This window comes from Cebidichthys violaceus, unplaced genomic scaffold (assembly GCF_023349555.1).
Source record: "Cebidichthys violaceus isolate CVI_PGR_0920_01 unplaced genomic scaffold, fCebVio1.0.p SCAF_1, whole genome shotgun sequence".
NCBI lineage: Eukaryota > Metazoa > Chordata > Actinopteri > Perciformes > Stichaeidae > Cebidichthys > Cebidichthys violaceus.
In genome coordinates this window covers 6,492,774-6,512,904 of record NW_027176262.1, presented here as the reverse complement: position 1 = coordinate 6,512,904, position 20,131 = coordinate 6,492,774, and the positions used below count along the sequence as shown (strand labels likewise).

The window sequence follows — 20,131 nt, the reverse complement described above, 5'->3', positions numbered from 1 at the left end:
GGCAGATAACTCTTGTGGGATGTTTAGACGAGGCAACGGTCCTCATTGTGCCCGTTGTGTGCTCAGGAGGGAAGTTTTAAAGCGATCAGTGAAGTGTGGGGAGCGGCCACTCGGACGATCATACAAACTCTGTTTCATCGCCCTGATGTGAGAACTCAGACAGGAGATATATTCAGAGAGCAGAGCTTATCTTGTACCTTCAATAACTGTTGACCAGATTATTTACATGCAAGTTTGACGATTGAAATATCGCCGGAGGACATTTTTCACACTGCACCCATCAGTTGATTGTAAGATATTTTTTGGTTAAACCGAGAATGACCACCAATCCGGTAAGTTTTTAATTTTATTTGTATCAGTTTGAAGAAGGTTAAGTCCATTTCATACTATAATAATGCCAGTAATGAAAATATAAGTTTAAAAATGTGAGCGAGTAAAATGCATATGATAATATATTTGAAAAACTGGACAATCTCTCATGTACAGTTAGGCTTTTTTTTCTTCTTTAACTCAAATTCTTAAATCCCATTCACTACAAGCAGCATTAGTATTAGAGCTTCTCTCTTGTCTCATCACTTTACTGACAGTACCTGGACTCAGGTCCTAGTTTCATCCAAGAAGATGAGAGAAAACTTCCTCCACTCAGCCGATCAGATGAGAAGCCTCAGTATGTTCATCATGTGGCCCTGAAACCTCCCCCTGAAATCAGCCACTCCAGTCCCAAACACAAAAGTAAGCCAGTCTCCTGTTCAATACTGTTAACGTGATTCTAAAAGAGGAACTTTGTGCAAAGAAGGACTAATTGCAACCAAAACACAATGTATTATATGACATTTTTATTTCAATGTTTACTGTTTGTACCAAATGTTAAACAAAATTCCCAAAATGTAAATAAACTATAATTTTTTTATGTTAGTTACAAAATAAATGGGGTCAACTCATGACTACTAACTGTATGTCAGCCTAATACAACAACAACAGTACTTCCATAGAGATGCATTCATATATTTTATTTACCGATTTATTTAAACAGCAAAGAACAAAAAAATTTTTTTTTTTAAATGAGATAAAGCCTGGCTGAAAAGTGCGTTTATTAAAAACATTTAGCAAGTGGGTCAGCTGTGTGTAAATGGGCTTCCAGTCGTCACAGTGTGTGTGTGTGTGTGTGTGTGTGTGTGTGTGTGTGTGTGTGTGTGTGCGTGCGTGCGTGCGTGCGTGCGCGTGCGTGTGTATGTCGTCCTGTCAGGTGTGAAACAGAGGTGTGTTAAGTTCACTGTGGCTGCTGTGATCTCCCTGCTGCTCCTCCTGCTGGTGGCTGGAGTCCTCCTCGCTTATTACTGTGAGTGCAGGTTTTCATCCCCACTGTGTCCGCTGCAATGGCTCATGTGCTTTTACAACCTGAAATCTGTGAGTTGATTCTTGCCCGTTGTCGCCTCAGTCTCCTCGTCCTGTGCGCACGGGATGCAGTGTGGTGACGGGAGCTGTGTGTGGGAGTCCCAGTGGTGTAACGGAGTGACGGACTGTCGTTCAGGCCAGGATGAAGCTAACTGTGGTAAAGAAGCTCCTCCAGGGGCCAAAGTGCGGGAGAGGAGACACACCTGAAAATATGTTCACTCGCCTTTATATTTATAAAACCAAGCTACAGATCTGTTACAGCTAAAAGAACACTTTAACATTGTTTTTTACTTTAACCTCTACAGCCTTAGATTATAGATTACGTCTAAGATCAGTGCCTTTATTTGTTAACATCCTTTTAACACACTGCTGCTCAGGATTGTCCTGTAGCTCCACATAATTTAAATTGGCCATCTTTAGTGTTAATAGTGTTGATAGTAATCATATAAAAAGTGTCATCTAGGAACTTTAAGAGAAAGACTACTTAGGATCTGCACTTAAAGCATCACACTTCTCTGCTCTACTCCAGACTCCAAAGAGAACATTGTTGTTAAAGGTCAGTTTTCTGTTATGTTACCTGAGTGTGGTCACCGATACTTCCCACTGTTTGTGCTCAGTGAGGCTGCATGGCTCCAGCTTCCTGCTCCAGATCTACTCGACTCAGAGTAAAAACTGGAGGACTGTTTGTTCTCACGGCTGGACCGACCAGCAGGGGAGAGCGAGCTGCCAGCATGTTGGCTTCAGCCGGTAAGATGCTCCTTCACTCTTTTTTTTCCCTCTATAGTCTGACATGTGAAGGATTTGTGTGTTTAACTGAAGCCGTATATTTTCCTTTATGTGGTTTGACAGGGGCACATATTTCAAATCAGGCCAGCAGCAGACTGATTCAGATGAAGGGTATTTAATAGCTAAGTCTGACTTCAACCCTGAGGCTTCCATACTGCAACAGCTGGTGCTCAGGTTAGTGAACCGGTGCAGATGAACCAGTGTAAATGTGTTCATGCTAAATCAACATGGACCTCATTACACCTCAAATGTCTTTTCTTCTGCCATCTGCAGCAATACCTGTCCCAACAACAGTGCGGTGACATTGCGCTGTACTGGTACGTTAACACTATGACGTGTAAGGGGTGGGTGGTACTGGATCTGCATTTGTGTTGATTATTTGCTGCAGTTGAAGGTTTTTGATTTTCATATTGTATATACCTAAGACATGCTGGTTTTTGGAGAAATAATATGTAGGACTAAGTGTTCTCTGCAGTGCCTTTGGTCTCCTATATGTTGTGTGCATACATCAAATTAAATGCAAAAATGACATTAAAAAAACAATTTTTCACTTTCAGTTCACTGTTCTGCATGTTTGCTCTCCTCTTTACAGTTCTTCTTTACACTGCTTTTATCTACACTTTGACTGTGCTTGCTTATAAACAGTTGTGCCCCCTCTTTCTACCTGCTTGTAAAAGCCCTGTAGCAGTGAAATGCGTCCTCTCTAACAGCAGTTTTGCCCTCAGATTGTGGGAGTGGGGTGAACTCCAGCAGGGCCTCTGGGGGCCAGCAGGCCTCACCGGGGGCCTGGCCGTGGCAGGTCAGCCTGCAGGTTGCGGGCTCCCACCGCTGTGGAGGAGCCGTCATCTCTCCCTACTGGATAGTCACTGCAGCACACTGTGTGGCCAGGTGAGGCCTTTTCACCACACTTCTTGAATCAGCATTTGTGGCCTGATCCAGCTTGAATCTACTCTCTGCTGTGTCTCTCCCCTGCAGGGCCTCCAGCCCTGAAGACTGGGCAGCGTACGCTGGGATAGTGGATCCACTAGGGACCCTGTTCAACCCGGCTTACTCTGTGAGCCGGGTTATAGCCCACGAAGGCTTTAACTGGGTCACTCGCAGGAATGACATCGCTCTGATGAGGCTCTCTAAACGTCTGGACATCACAGGTGTTTAAAGGCACATTTACATACACAACGACGCAAAGCATTGATGAATATTTAGTTTATTGAACTTAGACCTAAATCTTTTTTGTGACCAGCAATAAAAACACAGGGTTGTCCTTGTGTAATCAGTTATTCTAGTTAGTGTAATAACAAAATAATGCTTATCGTATATCTCTTATATACCTTCAGTTGCCAGTTTATCCTGGCAGTCCTGCTATAAATTCTCTCTTCATGAATGTTATTATGTTCAGTTTTTGTTGAAACTGTTTTAGAACGCTGTTGGTTCAAGTGTATGATCATTTTTGAGGATGTATTTATACTGTCAAATGTTTCTATTATTTTGTCCACCCCATTTATATCAGTGAGGGTAGACTAAATACCAGAAACACCTCTCTGTATAATGTAATACAGCTCAACAGCACCACAAAATGAAGCCTCCAAAAATGTCTTTTTTTTTCAACACCTCTCTGAATCAATTGTAACTGGAAGTGAACATGTTAACCGTCATGAAGGGAGGATTTATTGCAGGACCGCTGCATTGGACTGCATTAGTTTTAGCTAGGTGAACCCAATGAATTAGCTACTGAGTGTATATCCTGTCCTCTGTGGAAACCAGCTGATAAATGACAACAGACATATTCTTTCCTTCGGCAGCCTCCAGTAACATCAGACCTGTGTGCCTCCCAAATGTTGGCGTAAACATCACTGATCCTCAGAAGGGCTGGATAACACGATTCAGCCTCGCAGTGAATGGAGGTGAGACAGTTATGGTTACATGTGGTTATGTGTTGTGATTCAACGACAAGACATTTTAAAGATATTAGAATTTTAAACCAATTTAGAAGTGGTTAAAGATAAAAGCAATAGCATTCACTGCTGTCTGTTACATTGACTACCACTGGATGGCACCAGAGTCTGGAAAATTGCCACTCTGCACTCAATGGTATTGATTAACAGTGATGGAAGAAGTACTCTGATATTATACTTCAGTAAAAGTTACAATACTACACTGTAGAAATACTCTGTGACAAGTACTTTTGAAGCATCTAAATATACTTAAAGTACCCAAAGTAAACAAGCTCATTATGCATTATGGTCCATTTCAGAATATATATATTATATCATTGGATTGTACATATTGATGCATTTTGTGTACAGTACATCACTTTAATGTCACAGCTTGTAAAGATGAGGATAGTTTTAATGACGTCATAAAGTCTCATCTAATCTTAAACTATATTTTTTATTATTAATCTGATTCTGCAAAGTAAATAAAGTACAAGCACCTCCAAATTTCTATTTAAGTGCAGTACTTCAGTAAATGTACTTTGCCACTTCCCACCACTGCCTATTATCACATACAATGTATATGAATTTATTTTTGACAGACTCTGGCTCTCCACACCTGATCGAGGCTCAGGTCTCTCTCATAAATACTGCAGACTGTAACAAGTCCGTCGCTCACGATGGCAGGATATCACAGGACATGTTGTGTGCCAGAGAGACGGAGGCAGTAGCCAACGTGTGCCATGTAAGACAAACCACACACAGATTTAAATGCTAAAAACCAACATGAATACATTTTAAATTTTGATGAGACAATGATACACGTATTAAAACATGTCACAATTTGTTTTATTTTGTAGTAAGTACCAGACGGTTGCAGTGTGACTGCCCCCAGGGTTAATATGTCTACATATTAGCTGTAAATACATTCTTGAAATACAGAAGTGATCTTATAGAACAATGTACTCAAAGAAATGAGAGTTCAGCCAAAGCGACAACAAACACTCTTTATGATGAGATATTTTCTGGTGCAAATTGAGCAGTTCCTGTACTTTAAAAAGCCTTTTCATGCTTTTATGTAACTTGCTTTGAGGCCTAGTCCAACAAGACCTGCATTATGTTCTGTACATGGTGAAAGCTTTAGATAAACAGTTCCACTTTGTGACTTACAACAAACCCCTCATACAGTCGAGTCAACAATGAATGTAAAGTTAGATCACTGAGGTGGCAGCTGACCATGATATCATGTTTTATTTATGAACCTCAGAAATCCTTGAAAGACCTTAATGCTTCTGACACTGCATGAAAACCCTTTGAATCTCACCAAAAGAGACATTAAGATCATTGTAATGTGTTTGATCTTTAATGTGGGAGTCTTGATAAGTGTTACATGTGTCTTCCAGAGTGTGTAGTTCATAAAAATATCAATCAATTTTGTGCTGAACTCTTTCTCAGACTGACAGCGGCAGCCCTCTGGTGTCCCTGAAGGATGGAGTATGGTGGCTCATAGGGGACAGTATTTGGGGGGAACACTGCACTGAGCAGAACAAACCAGCCGTTTATGGCAACGTCACCTATTTTCTGGACTGGATCTACAATCAGATGAGGGTAAAAACCAATGAAAGATTGGACTTGTAAAGGCAGTTAAACAAAATCAGATTCTAATTGACGCAGAGGATTTCCATGTACTGTATGTACCGATCATTTGTAGCATTTGGTGTAATCTGCTTGGAAGACCAGATGCAATAAGAAGGTTTATCTGTCTGGTGCTCCATGTAATACTGCTCGACACATGCTGGACGTACAGTGATAAAACTTACACAGCGGAGCTTTAACATAAGCAGAGTTTTTGTAGTGTAGTGAGCAATTAATCTCAATTACGGCTGTAAAAACCCACAATTATGAAACAAAAAACAACTTGTTCATTTTATTTTGTATTTTCTTTACAGAAGCATCAAGATGTCTGAGGATGACAGGACCAAAGATGAATCATCTGCGATGTTTGTGTTTACAATTTATTTTTTAAGTGTGCAAAGATACATTTTTATATCAATGCCTCAACAATATCTGTATTTTCTACATATTACTCTTCCGTGTTTTGATAATTTAAATTTACTGTTGATGCTCAAATTTGCTTAAGAAGCTCCATTGAACAATGTTTTCCTGTTATCTCATCAGAACAATTTGTGTTTGTTTTATTTTTATATATTTGTATATAGTCTTAATTATAGTCTGTGTAAATGTGGTTGAAGTGTTTAATTTAATTAATAGTGATATTTAAGGTGGTAGATGCCGTGCGTCAACAGAACAAAACCACGAGTCACTCACAAACCACATGCAGCCTGTTCTTGAGTAACCTTTCACAAAAACACACCTTTATTTACTCAAGATGATTTACATCTTTGATTTGATCCAAAGTTATTTTATTTACAGCACAAATACGATTTTGGCACAGAAAAGAAATACACTTATAAATACAGTAGGTGACATTCAAAGATTCAAGTGTAGCTTCAATTTGGCAACTTTACATTTTGGCAAACAGTGACACATTTGTGCAGCTTGAACCACTGATACTTTGTATAAAGAGACTGTAACACAACGCATGACAACTTTTTCTCGCTAACAAGTCGTTCAGCTTTGCAAGAAAGCAAACTGTAGTCCACAGGTAGCCACAATGAGCATGCGTATCCAATGTGTCAAAAATCCTCTGATTTATTGTATGTATAAAATATGCATTAGAAATATGTACCCTTGAATAACTAGTGTCTAAAAAGCAAACATTTGGAAGAATACAAATCACATTCAAAGAGAATTAAATATAAACTTGGACATATATAATTAGTAAGATTACATTAATACGACAAATTGCATAACAGATTGAGAAATATTGATCTTTAGCTATATATTACACTTTTGCTTGACTTAAGAAACAAAGTGCAATTCAGCAGAGTGAGTCTCAAACTGCTGATACTGTTTATCATTTGCTATTAGCAGTGAGCTGAGACTTGATGGCACTACAGGCACTGTAAACGCGTGTAACCTCTAGTAATATCCTTCCTATTGACTGATTGTTTGAGCAGCTTTCCCCCTTAACTTCAACGTACACAGGCATCAATTTCACTCAACAGACGACTGGAGGGTAACTTCAAAATATAAGAAGGCACAAGAAACTGATGACAGACTGTAAAAAAAACAGACTGTAAAGGCACATTGTTTGCCTGGAAAAAAAATCAGTAACTTTTAAATTGTTCAAGAATGCACCAATGGTTGTTGAGCATGAAGTGTTTACAGTATGTCCTCCCCACCTGCAGTCCTGTGATTGTCTGTAAGGAAGACTCCACCCTTAGCTCTTATGATACGGTCATACGTCATTGCTGGTGTGCTGTTTAGTGTGCGTTTGGAGTTTTTTTTTTGTGATGAAGTGTTTTATACTTTGGTTCGCCCTTCTGTCTGCCTTTACAGTTGAGAAAAAGTAAAGTCACACCCATTACTAAAAACTGCTCCGTAGCTACATCTCATTACTGACTTTGAGAAATTGCATCTGTTCTTCTTCTTCTACTACTAAGCTGAATGTCTTCCCCTGTGTCACACATGACATGGTCTCACCAATCACCCGTGAGAATAAGCAATAGTCACCCTCAAACAAGAAATTGGAACCATAAATACAGCTGTTTTTAGGCTGGATTCTCCTGTCAAGAGGCGGTTGACCGGTCTGTGTCTATCTCCACGGGCCAAGCCGTTGAGTGCAGTCTCGAATCAGTCAGACATTCAGAGGCGCGCGTCCCTGTTTGGTGCAGGCCGAGCCTCACCCCTTTCTGCACCGCTGTGGATGGGCTCCGCCCGCTGTTCTCCCTGTCCGCCCATCCGCTTCGCCTCAGTCACTTGATGCGGTGGCGGACCAGAGACGACTCGTCGGTGATCTCCCCGGAACGGTTCCTGCGGCAGGGCAGGACCAGCAGGAGCAGCAGGATGATGAGGACCACCGCGCAGACCGCCATCAGGGCGTAGGAGATCACCCACATAAGGGGCTCCTTCAGCTTCCCGCCGGAGCAGTTGGCCGCCACGTCTGCCGCTGAGAAGGGTCCTGCGATCTCTGACAGAGCCTCTCCATCGCTCACTGCGGAGGGATACAAGACAGATCGTTGCGCGTCTCACGTCGGACTGGCGAGTAAAATATAAATGTGCTGGAAAACTTAAAATATCTATGCACCAGCAATAAAAACCTAAATCAACCTCAGCCGTAAATAAATGTATCTCAAACATGTTCATCTATAAACTCTCATGTGTGAGCCTCTTAAAACAGCGACCGTTGTCTCAGACTGGCGGCATCATTGAAGTATTTCGAGGTTAATTCTTTTATACATGGACAAGTCATCAATAGATGATGATGAGAATAGTTCTCTGTCTAGATTTCACCAGCCAGCTCGGAAATTACAGTTGGCAACCCTACTGTCACAAGCCTGCATCCTTAACCTTCAGCCTACATCTGCCAAGTCTGTTTGCTTAATACGGAACAAAGGTGATCTTTGTGCTTTAAGATGAGAGTTGGAAGCCCTACCCAAGCTCATATTTGCACAGAACTACAGGGAAGTGTGACTGTTAAAAGGTTTAACCTTTTGCTGTGTAGGTCCTGATGAGCAGGATGTTCTCTGGGTTTTGATCAGATGTTGGAGGAAATCTAAGACTAATTATGTTTCTGCTATTTGACATCGAAGATGTTATCTGCTCACGAAGCCTTACCGCATGTGACCTGACTGAGTGAACTTCCTTTGACACTTAGGGAAAACAAGTGATCGCATGTTAAGGGGCCAAAGGGTCAGGGGGAAGAGTAATCTAGCTTCTGTCCTAAGATAAGTTATAACCATGGCTTCCTCTGTTACCAAGGGTGACCTTTGTGCGAGAACAGTGTTAAGCGAAGAACCAGATACCGTGTACTTCTCTCCCCTGTATGATGTAAAGCCCATTTGTTATCTCATGTGAAGGGAACCTGTCATAGGCCGTCCTGTGCCTTGTGTGTGTGTGTGTGTGTGTGTGTGTGTGTGTGTGTGTGTGTGTGTGTGTGTGTTTACAACTATATAACCCAGTGCCTTGGAGTTGAAACTCTGAGCAGTCGTGACACGTTACCTTGTATGTGTACAACCCTGACTCCTTGCAAGGATAAATGTCCTGTGATAATGACTTTTACATCGGCTTTGAGTGAATTTCTCTGACATCAGTGAACCTGCGAGTAATGTTAAATAATACTTTGTACTGTACTTTACCGTTTGCTTTTCCATAAGTTATCAGCTAATAAAGGCACGTTACAGAGTTCTGGACTATTTGTCAAAAGTTAAATGTCTTGAAGCAATATCATCAGCAACATTAGCTGTCGATACGTAGCATATAGATATGTATGAGTAGTTGCTGACACTTGACAGTCAATAAGATATCAAGCGTTCTGGTGATTTTGGTTGATTATGTAGTATAAATACAGCCCTGTTTGTGCAAACGTCAGTCTTTTCTGCTGTGAATAATTGAGTTTAGCACTTCCCTACAAAGAAAACACTACAACTAGCATACTGAGATTGGCCACACACATTTCAAACCACATACAAAATGTTATCATAAGGCTGACAAAAATATGAAAATATTGGGATGGCAATCTGAACAATTTAATACCGTCTTGTTTGCAGATTACTATTATTCTAACCAGTGTTTTAAGATACACTGTAAGCCCATTTGTTGACTTACAATGTTCGGACACATGCAGCGATACGTTTCACATACTTTGCCGTCTTAGTGAAAGTCTTGCATGAACCCTCACCTGCACAGCTGCTGAGCGCGAAGCCCAGTCTCCGCTGGGCGCGGTCGAACACCACGTAGAAGCCTTCCATAACGGTAGCGCCGATCACCAGGCCATTAGCCGACGAAGACAATCCAAAGCGGAAGCAGTCCAAGGTGCCGTCCACGTCTGTGATTGGCTGAATGTACAGCTGTGACACGACAGGCAAATTAAGAGATTAAAAGGGGAACAGCGAGTGCTTGTGTCTCTTAGTGTTGATGGAGCAGAAGCGATTAGTTGTTTATGTGTTTGTGTTTATCCCGGTACCTTAGGCAGGATGGTGATGCGGAAGGACTGGCTGGTGTTCGTGGCCCTGAGGTAGATTGACAGCTTGGGGAAAAACCTCCAGGGGGTCTCTCCTTTCATCCAGCATGCAAGCTTGCTGCCATCCCAGAACCCTGAAGAAAAGTCCTGGATCTGAACCAAAGAGAAACAAAGAGAAACACACAAAGGGAGACAGAAGGACAAACACACAGAATCAGAAGGTCAGCACAGCATCAAAACAGGTTTTTGTGTTCTCTTTGATTTCCCCCACTTGGGATTAATCTGCAAGGATGTGGGTACATTAATTGAAAATGTTGCTTCCAGGTTCAAATTAACCTTGAGTACTGTTTATGTGCAGTTACAGAAGAGGAAAAAAAAAAGCATGGCCGCGCACACACATATTTTTCTAGCAGAAAAACTCCTGCTCCTTCCTCTCAAAGCCACCATGTCCTTGAGCAGCGAGCGTGTGCTATCCTCGCCTGCATCGCTTTGCTCTGACAACATGTTTCATCACCGTCTGTGGAGAGACGGCAGCTTACCAGAGAGCTGCGTGTGATGGCTTCTACCACCGCATTGAAGACGTTGACAGGAAGGCGCAGCAGCGTCGTCCCACTGTCAACTATGGCTTTATCCATGTTATACTGAAAGAAAGGGAGAAAGAGTGAAGTGCAGTAGTATTATTCTCAGTTCAGTGTGGAGGACCTTGAGCAAACTAAAGAATGTAAAACGAGGAAGCTCTTGAATACATTCCCCTGCAGTACTGCGTCTCAAATTCAAGTTTCATTTCCTTGTTGTAACCTTGATACAATCAACTCATAATTCTTGATAAAAAAAAGAAAAAAAAAAAAGAATGTTGTCAGTTTCCAACTTATTGCTTTTCTGCTTCAAACACAAGATATAGTTTAGTTTGAAGTATACCTCTCTGCAGTCCAGCTCCAGATTCTGGTCGCCAACCTCCAGCTTCAAAACCTCCACTTGGAAGTACCACTCCTCTACAATAGGGGTGTACCACACTGACCCCTGATACAGAGTTGGTTCGACCCCTCCCATGATCTAAGGAAGGACAAAAACAATACTTCTTCAATCATCTATGGGTTACAACAACAACAACATGGTGAAAATCTTAAAAGAGGACGCTCTAGCAAAGGTCTGTATGATCCCTCCACAATTTGGCAGAATACACACACACACACACACACACACACACACACACACACACACACACACACACACACACACACACACACCTTATCCATCTGTTCGTGTCAGTGGGTCACATGATGGAGATGCAGTGAGCGAGGCACCGAGGCCGTTTGTGTAACAGCAACAGACCTGCTCTCAGCAGGATGCTATCTTAGCTTAATTAGCTCCACTCTAACTAGACTGGGCCTCCAGTGGAGAAACCACATTGACAAGGAGGATACCAGCCATTACGTTTATAAACTGCTCTCAGCTGCTATGTCTGGTCCACTAGTGAAGGATTTTAGTGTTTGTCTGAGTGCTCAACCACATCCCAGTCCACTGTGAGTGAAGCACATAATGGACACAGACTGCATTACAAAAATACACATTTAGGTGGGTGTTACTAAGTCTAAAATAAGGGCCAGAAGACTGCTTAGGTCAAAGGTCTTTGCCTTTGATCAAACCTTTTTGGATAAATTCATTTGATCACACTCAGCCCCTCCTGACTACTCACAAGGCTTCCTCCAGGGGGGTCCACTGTGCTGCTGGCTGAAAGTCCAGCACCACACATCTGGAGGGAAAAGATGTCCGGAATTCCCAGCTGTTGCACCAAAGAGTTGAAGAAGGGCTCCACGGACGAGTCCGGCTAATCGAGAGACAGGAGATGTGCAATCATTAACACATGATTATCCATATTGACTTAAGAGTACATTAAGTATAGACAGCCAGTAAAATAAATGATTACAGACAGAAAAAAAATAAAATGGTTTGGTGTGAATTAAAGAAATACACAACTGAACTGAAAACAATTTTTTGAGACTTCTTAACACGATTACATAGGGAAACAAAGTCTTTAAGAAACAGGAAATAACAGCGAGGAAGTTTAACACCAATTTACAAGAAACAGGAAAAATACGCTGGTTTGCTACTATAACTGATACTTAACAAAGTTACACTTAAACTAGGGCTGCACTGATCCAACCTTTTCGGTCCCGATACCGAGACCTGGGCTTTGGGTATCAGCTCATATTAAGTACCGATCCGATACCAGAGTTTAATTAATGAGCTTTATGCCTCACTGTGTGGAAGTGACTGAACTCATCAGCCCTTGAAACATTGGCTCTGCAGATGAAACACCACCAGAGCTGACGTATGCGTTGTTAGCTCCCTGTTGTCAGTATTGTCAGTTTACTGCTGGTATTTCAGAAATATTAAATTAGATTTCAAAACAGAGAAAGTAAAAGGTTGTGATTGAAACAATATTCTGACCACTGTGTACGAGTGTATCCGTAAGAATGCGTGTGTGGACTTGTGAATGAGATGGTGCTGTGCCCCTTGACTAAAGGATGTTCTCTCTCTCTCCTCTCTTTCTCTTCAGGTTTTCATCTCAGTGCTGCTTTTTCAAGTCACGCATGACAAACAGCCCTTGGGCAAGCTGAACGTGAACTCTCAGGAGACGCCAGCAGCACAAAGTGGTCAGTGTGAGCATATCCGCCCCTCAATCCCTGGCATTTGGTACCAAAGGTTGCTGTGGTCGGCGCAGAATGAATGAATGTCATCGATGTCATCCTCGTCCCATCAACACTATATTATAGCGTTAAAGACACCTTGGTTTCTGTGCCTGTGTCACACTTCACACATACTGTATAGCAAAGGGTTTCAACAGTTTCAGGGGAGGCTCAGAGAATGGAAGTGAGAAAACATTAGTTTTCAAAGGAGGATCACATAGAACAGCCTAGGTTTGCCTGATTTGGTGAAAGAGATAGTTCAGAGATACAGTAGTTCTGGGAGTTTTTACTGTTTTCACCCCCTGGTATATAAGGTGTCTTGTAAATTAATTAAATTAACTGAAAAAAAGCCGAGCACTCTGAAAATGTGCTTCTTCCACACAATAAAGAAATGTAGATGTTTCTAATGAGGAGGCCGGATATTCATATGTAGTTTTTATCCAATGAAATTAATCAATTAACCTATGACAGACTAATTCACTGATCTGGTACAACAGGGTAATACTTTTGACTAGTTTTTTTTTTTATTACGCAAAAGCATCACACCCTTGTTGCTAAAAATAAATCCTGAACATGAAATGTTTCTGTTGAAAGGCAGCAGGAAGTCATGTAGTACTGCTTGATTAACTTGATAAAACCCGATATCTTTTTCGCTATCATTTTATGAAGTTCATATAAAAGTTATACCAAACATTTACTGTTGATATGCACTGCTTTTAGTTCTTTGCTGCAAAGAATGGCAATCCTACCTCATGATATATTTCTCAATGATCGCGACACAAAGTCAGACCTCAAAAAAACAAGTTGTAACTAGAACGCCTCCACCGACCAGTCAAGTTTATTAAGAAAGTTAATAAAAAGTGTATTTTCTTTTGGCGAAATGGAAGTATTCACAATACTAACATGTATGATTCCAGTGAATCACTTCCTGTGAGAAGCATGCTATCTTCACTTAGAGACTATTATTATAGAGTACAGAGGACCGATAGAGAGCTTCATCACATGGTGCAACGGCAATCACCTGAAGCTCAATATCAGCAAAACCATTGAGCTTGTGGTGGAATACCAGAGGAACAGGAGGACCCCTGTCCTGGTCGTCATCCAGGGGGAGGAAGTAAAGAGGGTGGACTCTTACAAGTTCCATGTCTCTACTGCATTCAATGCAGTTTGGATTCAGGAAAAATCATTCCACAGATACAGCAAATTGCTATTTTTGCTGTAGTTTGCGCTGTTAGCACAGTAAGCTACGAGCCGCCGGGAGAGGCAACAGAAATACTCTTTAAAAAAGAAAAAAAAAGAAGCTCAAGAAAAAACAATCATGTGATCACTGATCAAAACCAACGGTTTTCCAACATGAAGACTATGTAAAGCTTATTTTGTATGGTGTTTTTCTGTATGTGATGTATTGTTCTGCAGACTATTTTGCTTTTGTTTGCATTGTATTTTACTGTATTGTTTTGGGACTGCAGATTTAAAAACAAAAAACCTGTTCCTTAAACTAACATTCAAAGTAAGATTTAAACTTTAAGAGCCTCTCTCTCTCTCTCACACTCTCTCACACACTCTCTCTCACTCACTCACTCACTCACTCACTCACTCACTCACTCACTCACTCACTCACTCACTCACTCACTCACTCACTCACCCTTGCCAGCATGGGATAGGCCAGGCCCAGGATGCCCTGCCAGTTGACCCCAGGAAGGAAGAAGCCCTCAGATGACAGGATGGCAGCTATGTTGATGGTGAAAGTCCCATTTGGGCCGTTGGGAATGGAGATACGGTCAGTGCCCAGTTCACCTTCCCAGTTTCCCTGAGTGTACCTGACAGCCACAGTCCGGCCAGATGTCTGGTAGGTACCGGAGCTACACACAGGGGAAGAAGGCGAGCAGTGTGAATAATTACAGAGGCCTGTGGTAGGTAGATAAAAAGTGTGGTAATTTAGGACTAGGACTGCAATATCTCAAAAGATACATGTAAGACAGACATTACATTACAGATCATGTAATTCATTCATATTGGCATGATGTTTCCAAGAGTTTGTGTATCGCATTCAGGGTTTTTCAAGGGAAGTTAAGATGCGGGGGAATACCACTCACAGGGCAGTGTCGAAGTAGTGAGTGATAAATGGGTGTGGAGCTGCAGCCACGGCGAAGTTGCTACTTCCCGTATCCACCAGGATGTTCACCTGAAACACACAAGGGAGAGTTTCTTTGAACAACCGGTCCAGTTAATCTGCTTCAGGCCAACCCCACCCGACCTCACACAGCTGCTGAGTCACAGGGTAAAAGTAACAGTGCGACACATTGATGAGAAGACTTTAAGAAGACATTTAAAATGCCACTAAGACATTAAAGGTTCTGTTTGTACAAATAATAGTAATTAGAGGAGGACATAGCAGAAGATGAGCAGAAGACGTGGAGGGAGAACAGCAAGAAAAACTAAATGTAGTAAATAAAAACACAATACATGATAAGGAAATTAATCTGTAAATAGTGAGGAGAGAATATAAGAAGATAGACAAAAAAATGACACAAAAAGCAAAAAAAAAATTTGTGTTTTATTTCTGTTAGGGAGGATTCACGTCTATTTGAAAGAGTTTATAAAAACATACTTTAATCAACAGAATGCCTGTTGTTACATGTGTGTTACAAATGGATAATGGAAAATGGAAGCAACGCAAAATGTTTTTTGCGGTAGAGACGGTAAACGATTTGGTCAGTGTTCGTTCAGTGTTCGCTGCAGGCCGATTAGCTGCGATTGTCACAAATATTTAACTCAAAACTGAAGTGAAGAGTGCACTTTACAGCTGCATTTGTTGATATCATACGTAAACATTATGGGACTGGGCATAAGCAGAAATTTCATATTAACTTGAATAAGTTACAACAAAAAACTGACTGCAGTATCGCCAATTCATAGAGATTCCGGTGTTGCACAAACTGCAAAAAATGACTATTGCATCTCTAATATAATTGCTCTCTGTGTGATTTGTGAGACAATCATGACTGCCTCTAGCTACGGACATGACTGTATGACCTATCCAGCCATGCCGGTGTGTGTGTGTGTGTGTGTGTGTGTGTGTGTGTGTGTGTGTGTGTGTGTGTGTGTGTGTGTGTGTCATGTCCACAGTGGAGACCAGCTAACAGCAGTTGAGATAATCTTGTCTTCCAGGCATCAAGTCAACGAGCAGGAACTAATTGGCCTGCAGACTTCTGTCACCTCCACTACTGAGCAGTGGCCACATTAACACTCACCAGCGAGCGTTTCTCACCATGACGGGGTCATGAAGCTAATGCCCCATGGCCACCGGATGACTCAACAACAAAGAGGTCTATACAGTAGCTTTTCAATGATGTCACATGACACAGTCGATGGAAATATTTATTCCAAAAAAAAGGGTTCATTCAGCATGCTGGGAAAGAGGTAGTATGGGAATGAGAGGGCACTTAAACAACCCCATCCAAAAAAGCTCTTGCACACGGTTGCCTACCCCTGTTTTCGAAAGACCAGAACAGCAGGAAGTAGTTTATTTAAAACAAGTGTTTTGACAGGCAAAGGAACCAGGAATTCCAATAACTGTGTGAAGAAATCCACTTCCTCAAGCTTAGTTCCTCGAGCCTATCACGCCTCAACCATGTCGAACTGGAGCATGTTCATCATTACACCGCACTATTTCCTCACTATTATTATTTATTTTAGCCAACATCCCACTGTTGTGCTCATTTGTGCATGAAGTCATTATAAAACAATTGGGGGGGAGGAGGGGGGAAACCCTGCAATTATCAACAGTGTGTTATCGACCGGTTCAGTCGGGCACAGGAAGCCCTGGTTGGCCCGTCCAATGGGAGTCAGGCTTATCAGTTCCTCCTCATTGGACCGGCCCTGGTCCCTATCACTGTGGCTGTGCCATCTAAAACCCCCACTGCTGCCGTGCAGATGGCATCAGTCCTCTCACACAAGGCCTGAACCGACCAAACAGGCCAGATTGGAAAATACTGAAACCTCGTGGTGAGAGGGAGGGAGGGAAGGGGGGAGCAGGGGCATTTCCTGATCCCCGCACCGCGTATCTTTTCTGGTCACACTATCCTCCCTTAGCGCGGCTGCTGAGCCTCAGGCGAAATCTCCACCCCCGCTGCTGCTGCGGCAGCCTGCAGTTGAGCGCTCACTTGTCTAATTGGCAGTGGCTCCGTGGCGGCAATGTGCATCTGCTACCTGTTTGTACCAATTAGCAGATGTGAGGCTTCTCCATCCGACACCTCCGCCCGGCTGTGCCGCATTGCTAACAGATGCGGCAATTATTGGCTCATTTGAATAGTGCCTCGTTTAACACCGCAGCCCTGTAATCACATCATTATTTAGTTGGAATAATATTGAGAGTATGACTCAATAGTATTGAGTTACAGGACATTTTTTGGCACCGCGTAACCAATCTCAACCAACGTGGATGGAGCTCTGCTGGCACAAAAAAAAATGGATATAATGGTTTCACCATAAAAACACACAAGGCGCATGAGTATAAAGGCTGGAATATCAGAGGAGAAATATCAAGAGGTGGAACTGATGTTTTCCTCAAAAACATCATCATCATCCATCAGTAGAATATTCAAAGTAGTATTTGTTAAAAACATTAAGTATTCAAATCAATGTTCCCTTCTTCTTGAGCTTCCTCAGGCTGTGCAGACAGCAAGTCACTTGACACGGATCCCAAATAGACCTTTGTCACAGCTTTAATTGTGTCATGTCATAACAGGAAACTGAGCCATTGTTAGTGTTTATTAAGTTGCGCCTGTGCTTTTTAGAAATGTGACAACGGTCTGTTAGAATTCACCAGGTGATACACCCCTGCCATCAAAGATGCCTTTCATATACAGAACACCAATATACTGTATATAAATAACTAAAAACTTTTGTCCTACTAAATTACTCATTATAAAACACAGAGGATCTTTAAAACACTGTAGAGATTCAGCACAAGCATCCTAAATGAGCTCAATCATAAAATATGTTAATGTTTTGTTGAGACTCGCTGTACAATCATTGATCAAGTACAGGAGAAGTAGACACGACGAATATACTTTTGTCATGATCAAGAAATGAAATGAATTATTATATTTACTCCCATTTGGAATAAAGGATTTTTTGAGTTGCTTCTTGTAAGATAAAACCGGTGATTTGTTTGAGAAGTGATCCTTTTGAATCAGTTTTTCTACTGGGTATTAACTACGAAGTAGTCTGATTGTACTGTTGTAAATCTGTTGTTATTCATTCAGTTATCGGTTGACTGTTGATCACTGATAAGCAAACACACCTGTGCCTGGTTAAAGGGCGTGCATAGTTTAGTGTACTAGTTGCTCTCTATGCAGTTGTTCCACAGGAATAACAACGTTAACAAACATTAGATTTGGAGAGTTTCCTCCTTTGAGCAGATATTATTAAGTGTATTTTCCCAAGTGCAACTATGGACTGGTTGTAAAGTATTTCATGGGAACGGTACTCTTACAAGTACTGCATTATGACGTTGCAGGTATAGCGCCAGGTAAGCCTCTGTGAGCCGGACGATCTGAGCCTTGCCACCAAAGACTCTTAAAATCTCTGATCTGTTTAACTTGAGATGGCCCAGCAACAACAGGTCAAGTCACTAATGAGATAATTCACCTTCGGATTAAGCTCCATTTCAAACGCATCTTCTTACAACACAATGGCAAAGCACTGCCTTAAACCTACAACACCCTACTGCGTCATGTATTTTTAATAGTGACTGGGAGAATCCCCCCCGCCCCCCCTCCCATGCCAACTCTTCCGGGACCAGTTAGTCCCCCTTAATCATTAATATGATCTCGTTAGGCACTTTACATAACAAGCAGTATAAAACGACAGCAAATTACACAGGCCTATTTCCCGTGCAACCAAAAGAAAATAAGCAGCGGAATGTACCTGGAGGGCTCGTGCTGTTTTTGTACTAAACTGTGGAGCTGCTCTTTGCTCCCTGGGAGCCTCATAATCCCCATCAGCTGCCTGGTAAGAAAGAGAGGTCCTCACAGGCAGCATCACGTGAGTGCATGTGAGCGGGGCTTTAGTCTACCTTCAGACCCAAAGGCTGTGCAGACTTGAGGCAGCTAATGCAACCATCCTGCCAGCATGTTCCCTGGCCAGCCTGGGGGCAAAGAGCTGATTTTGTGATAGCAAAATATGCCCTAATCTTCCCATGACCCTGGTCGTTGTTCTGCTGTCTGGGTCATAAAAAACTGTCATTAAGTATAATGTAAATATATGAAATATTGCATGAGCCTTGGGGGTAAAGCAATCAACACTCAGCCGCCTTGAATGGGTCACATTGTGGACGGACCGGCTTCTGTTCTCTCACAATCTCTCACACACACACACACACACACACACACACACACACACACACACACACAGAGACACAGACACACACACACACACACACACACACACACACACACACACACACACACACACTTGACATAGCTTTAAGTGTCTGAATATAGCACATGACCCTGTGTGCACACAATGAAACAAAAAAAAAAAGGAAAGTAGAGAAAAGAAATAAGTACATGCAGTTTCATTCTGTTTGAAAACCTTACATAGTTTAATAAAAACTGAAAAAACACACCTGTGTTAATGATACAGGTGTCAAACAAAAACAGTTAAAAGTAAACAATGTTTGTGATAACATTACCTTTTGACCTGGAGTACCAATCGACATTTCTATGTAGTAGCCTCTTCCATAGTCCCCCTGCAAGTTGTTTACCATGTCCAGAAAATTCACGGTACCGGTTGGATCAGAGGCCAAAGACAGGCCGGTTCCATCCGCCGTTAACGCGACTCTCCGGGTCAAATCCGCATGATCCGAGGATACATTGTATCTCCCTGAGTATATTTTGAGCGGTATAGCAAAGTAACACTTTGACACACCGAAGTATAAGCTAAAAAAAAATGCCCATATCGAAACAGTAGTGTGTGCCATCGCTTTGTTACGTTGTCTAGTGATGACAGGGGAAAGTCTCGGGGGAGGAAAAAAAAAAAAAGTCTCCTTGCTCAAAGTTTTTGCTCCTTTAAGCTTTCAGTTTGACCACCATGGAAACGCCTCTACGGTAACGGACATCACGGACACGCTGCCTCTCCACCGTCAGTAACGAGTCAAACATGCAGTCATGGTAACACAGTAGGAGTAGCACTGTAACAGCTGTTTGACTGCAGTCGGTGTCTCCAACTCCGAGATA

At 42.0% G+C, this 20,131-nt stretch overlaps 2 protein-coding genes across 3 annotated transcripts; one reads left to right on the top strand and one right to left on the bottom strand.

The window, feature by feature from the left end:
* Positions 1-21: 21 nt before the first annotated feature.
* On the top strand, positions 22-6,184 carry LOC137870913 (transmembrane protease serine 2-like). 2 transcript variants are annotated; one of them, XM_068708419.1, is made up of 13 exons: positions 23-332; positions 588-732; positions 1,247-1,339; positions 1,439-1,552; positions 2,013-2,142; positions 2,245-2,355; positions 2,455-2,498; positions 2,907-3,069; positions 3,157-3,329; positions 3,981-4,082; positions 4,715-4,857; positions 5,568-5,720; positions 6,062-6,184. In XM_068708419.1, the coding sequence occupies exons 1-13, from the start codon at positions 318-320 to the stop codon at positions 6,077-6,079; spliced, it is 1,404 nt and encodes a 467-aa protein (XP_068564520.1). In that variant the 5' UTR covers positions 23-317; the 3' UTR covers positions 6,080-6,184. The 2 variants fall into 2 exon arrangements, with proteins under 2 accessions (XP_068564512.1, XP_068564520.1); XM_068708411.1 differs by lacking the exon at positions 6,062-6,184 and having other exon boundaries at positions 22-332; positions 5,568-5,750.
* On the bottom strand, positions 6,025-20,131 carry bace2 (beta-secretase 2). The gene is made up of 9 exons (XM_068708398.1): positions 19,588-20,131; positions 14,984-15,072; positions 14,533-14,749; positions 11,894-12,025; positions 11,116-11,250; positions 10,737-10,838; positions 10,201-10,350; positions 9,916-10,084; positions 6,025-8,229 (listed from the first exon to the last, which is right to left on the bottom strand). Exons 1-9 carry the CDS (start codon positions 19,873-19,875, stop codon positions 7,991-7,993), a joined length of 1,521 nt encoding a protein of 506 aa, XP_068564499.1. The 5' UTR covers positions 19,876-20,131; the 3' UTR covers positions 6,025-7,990.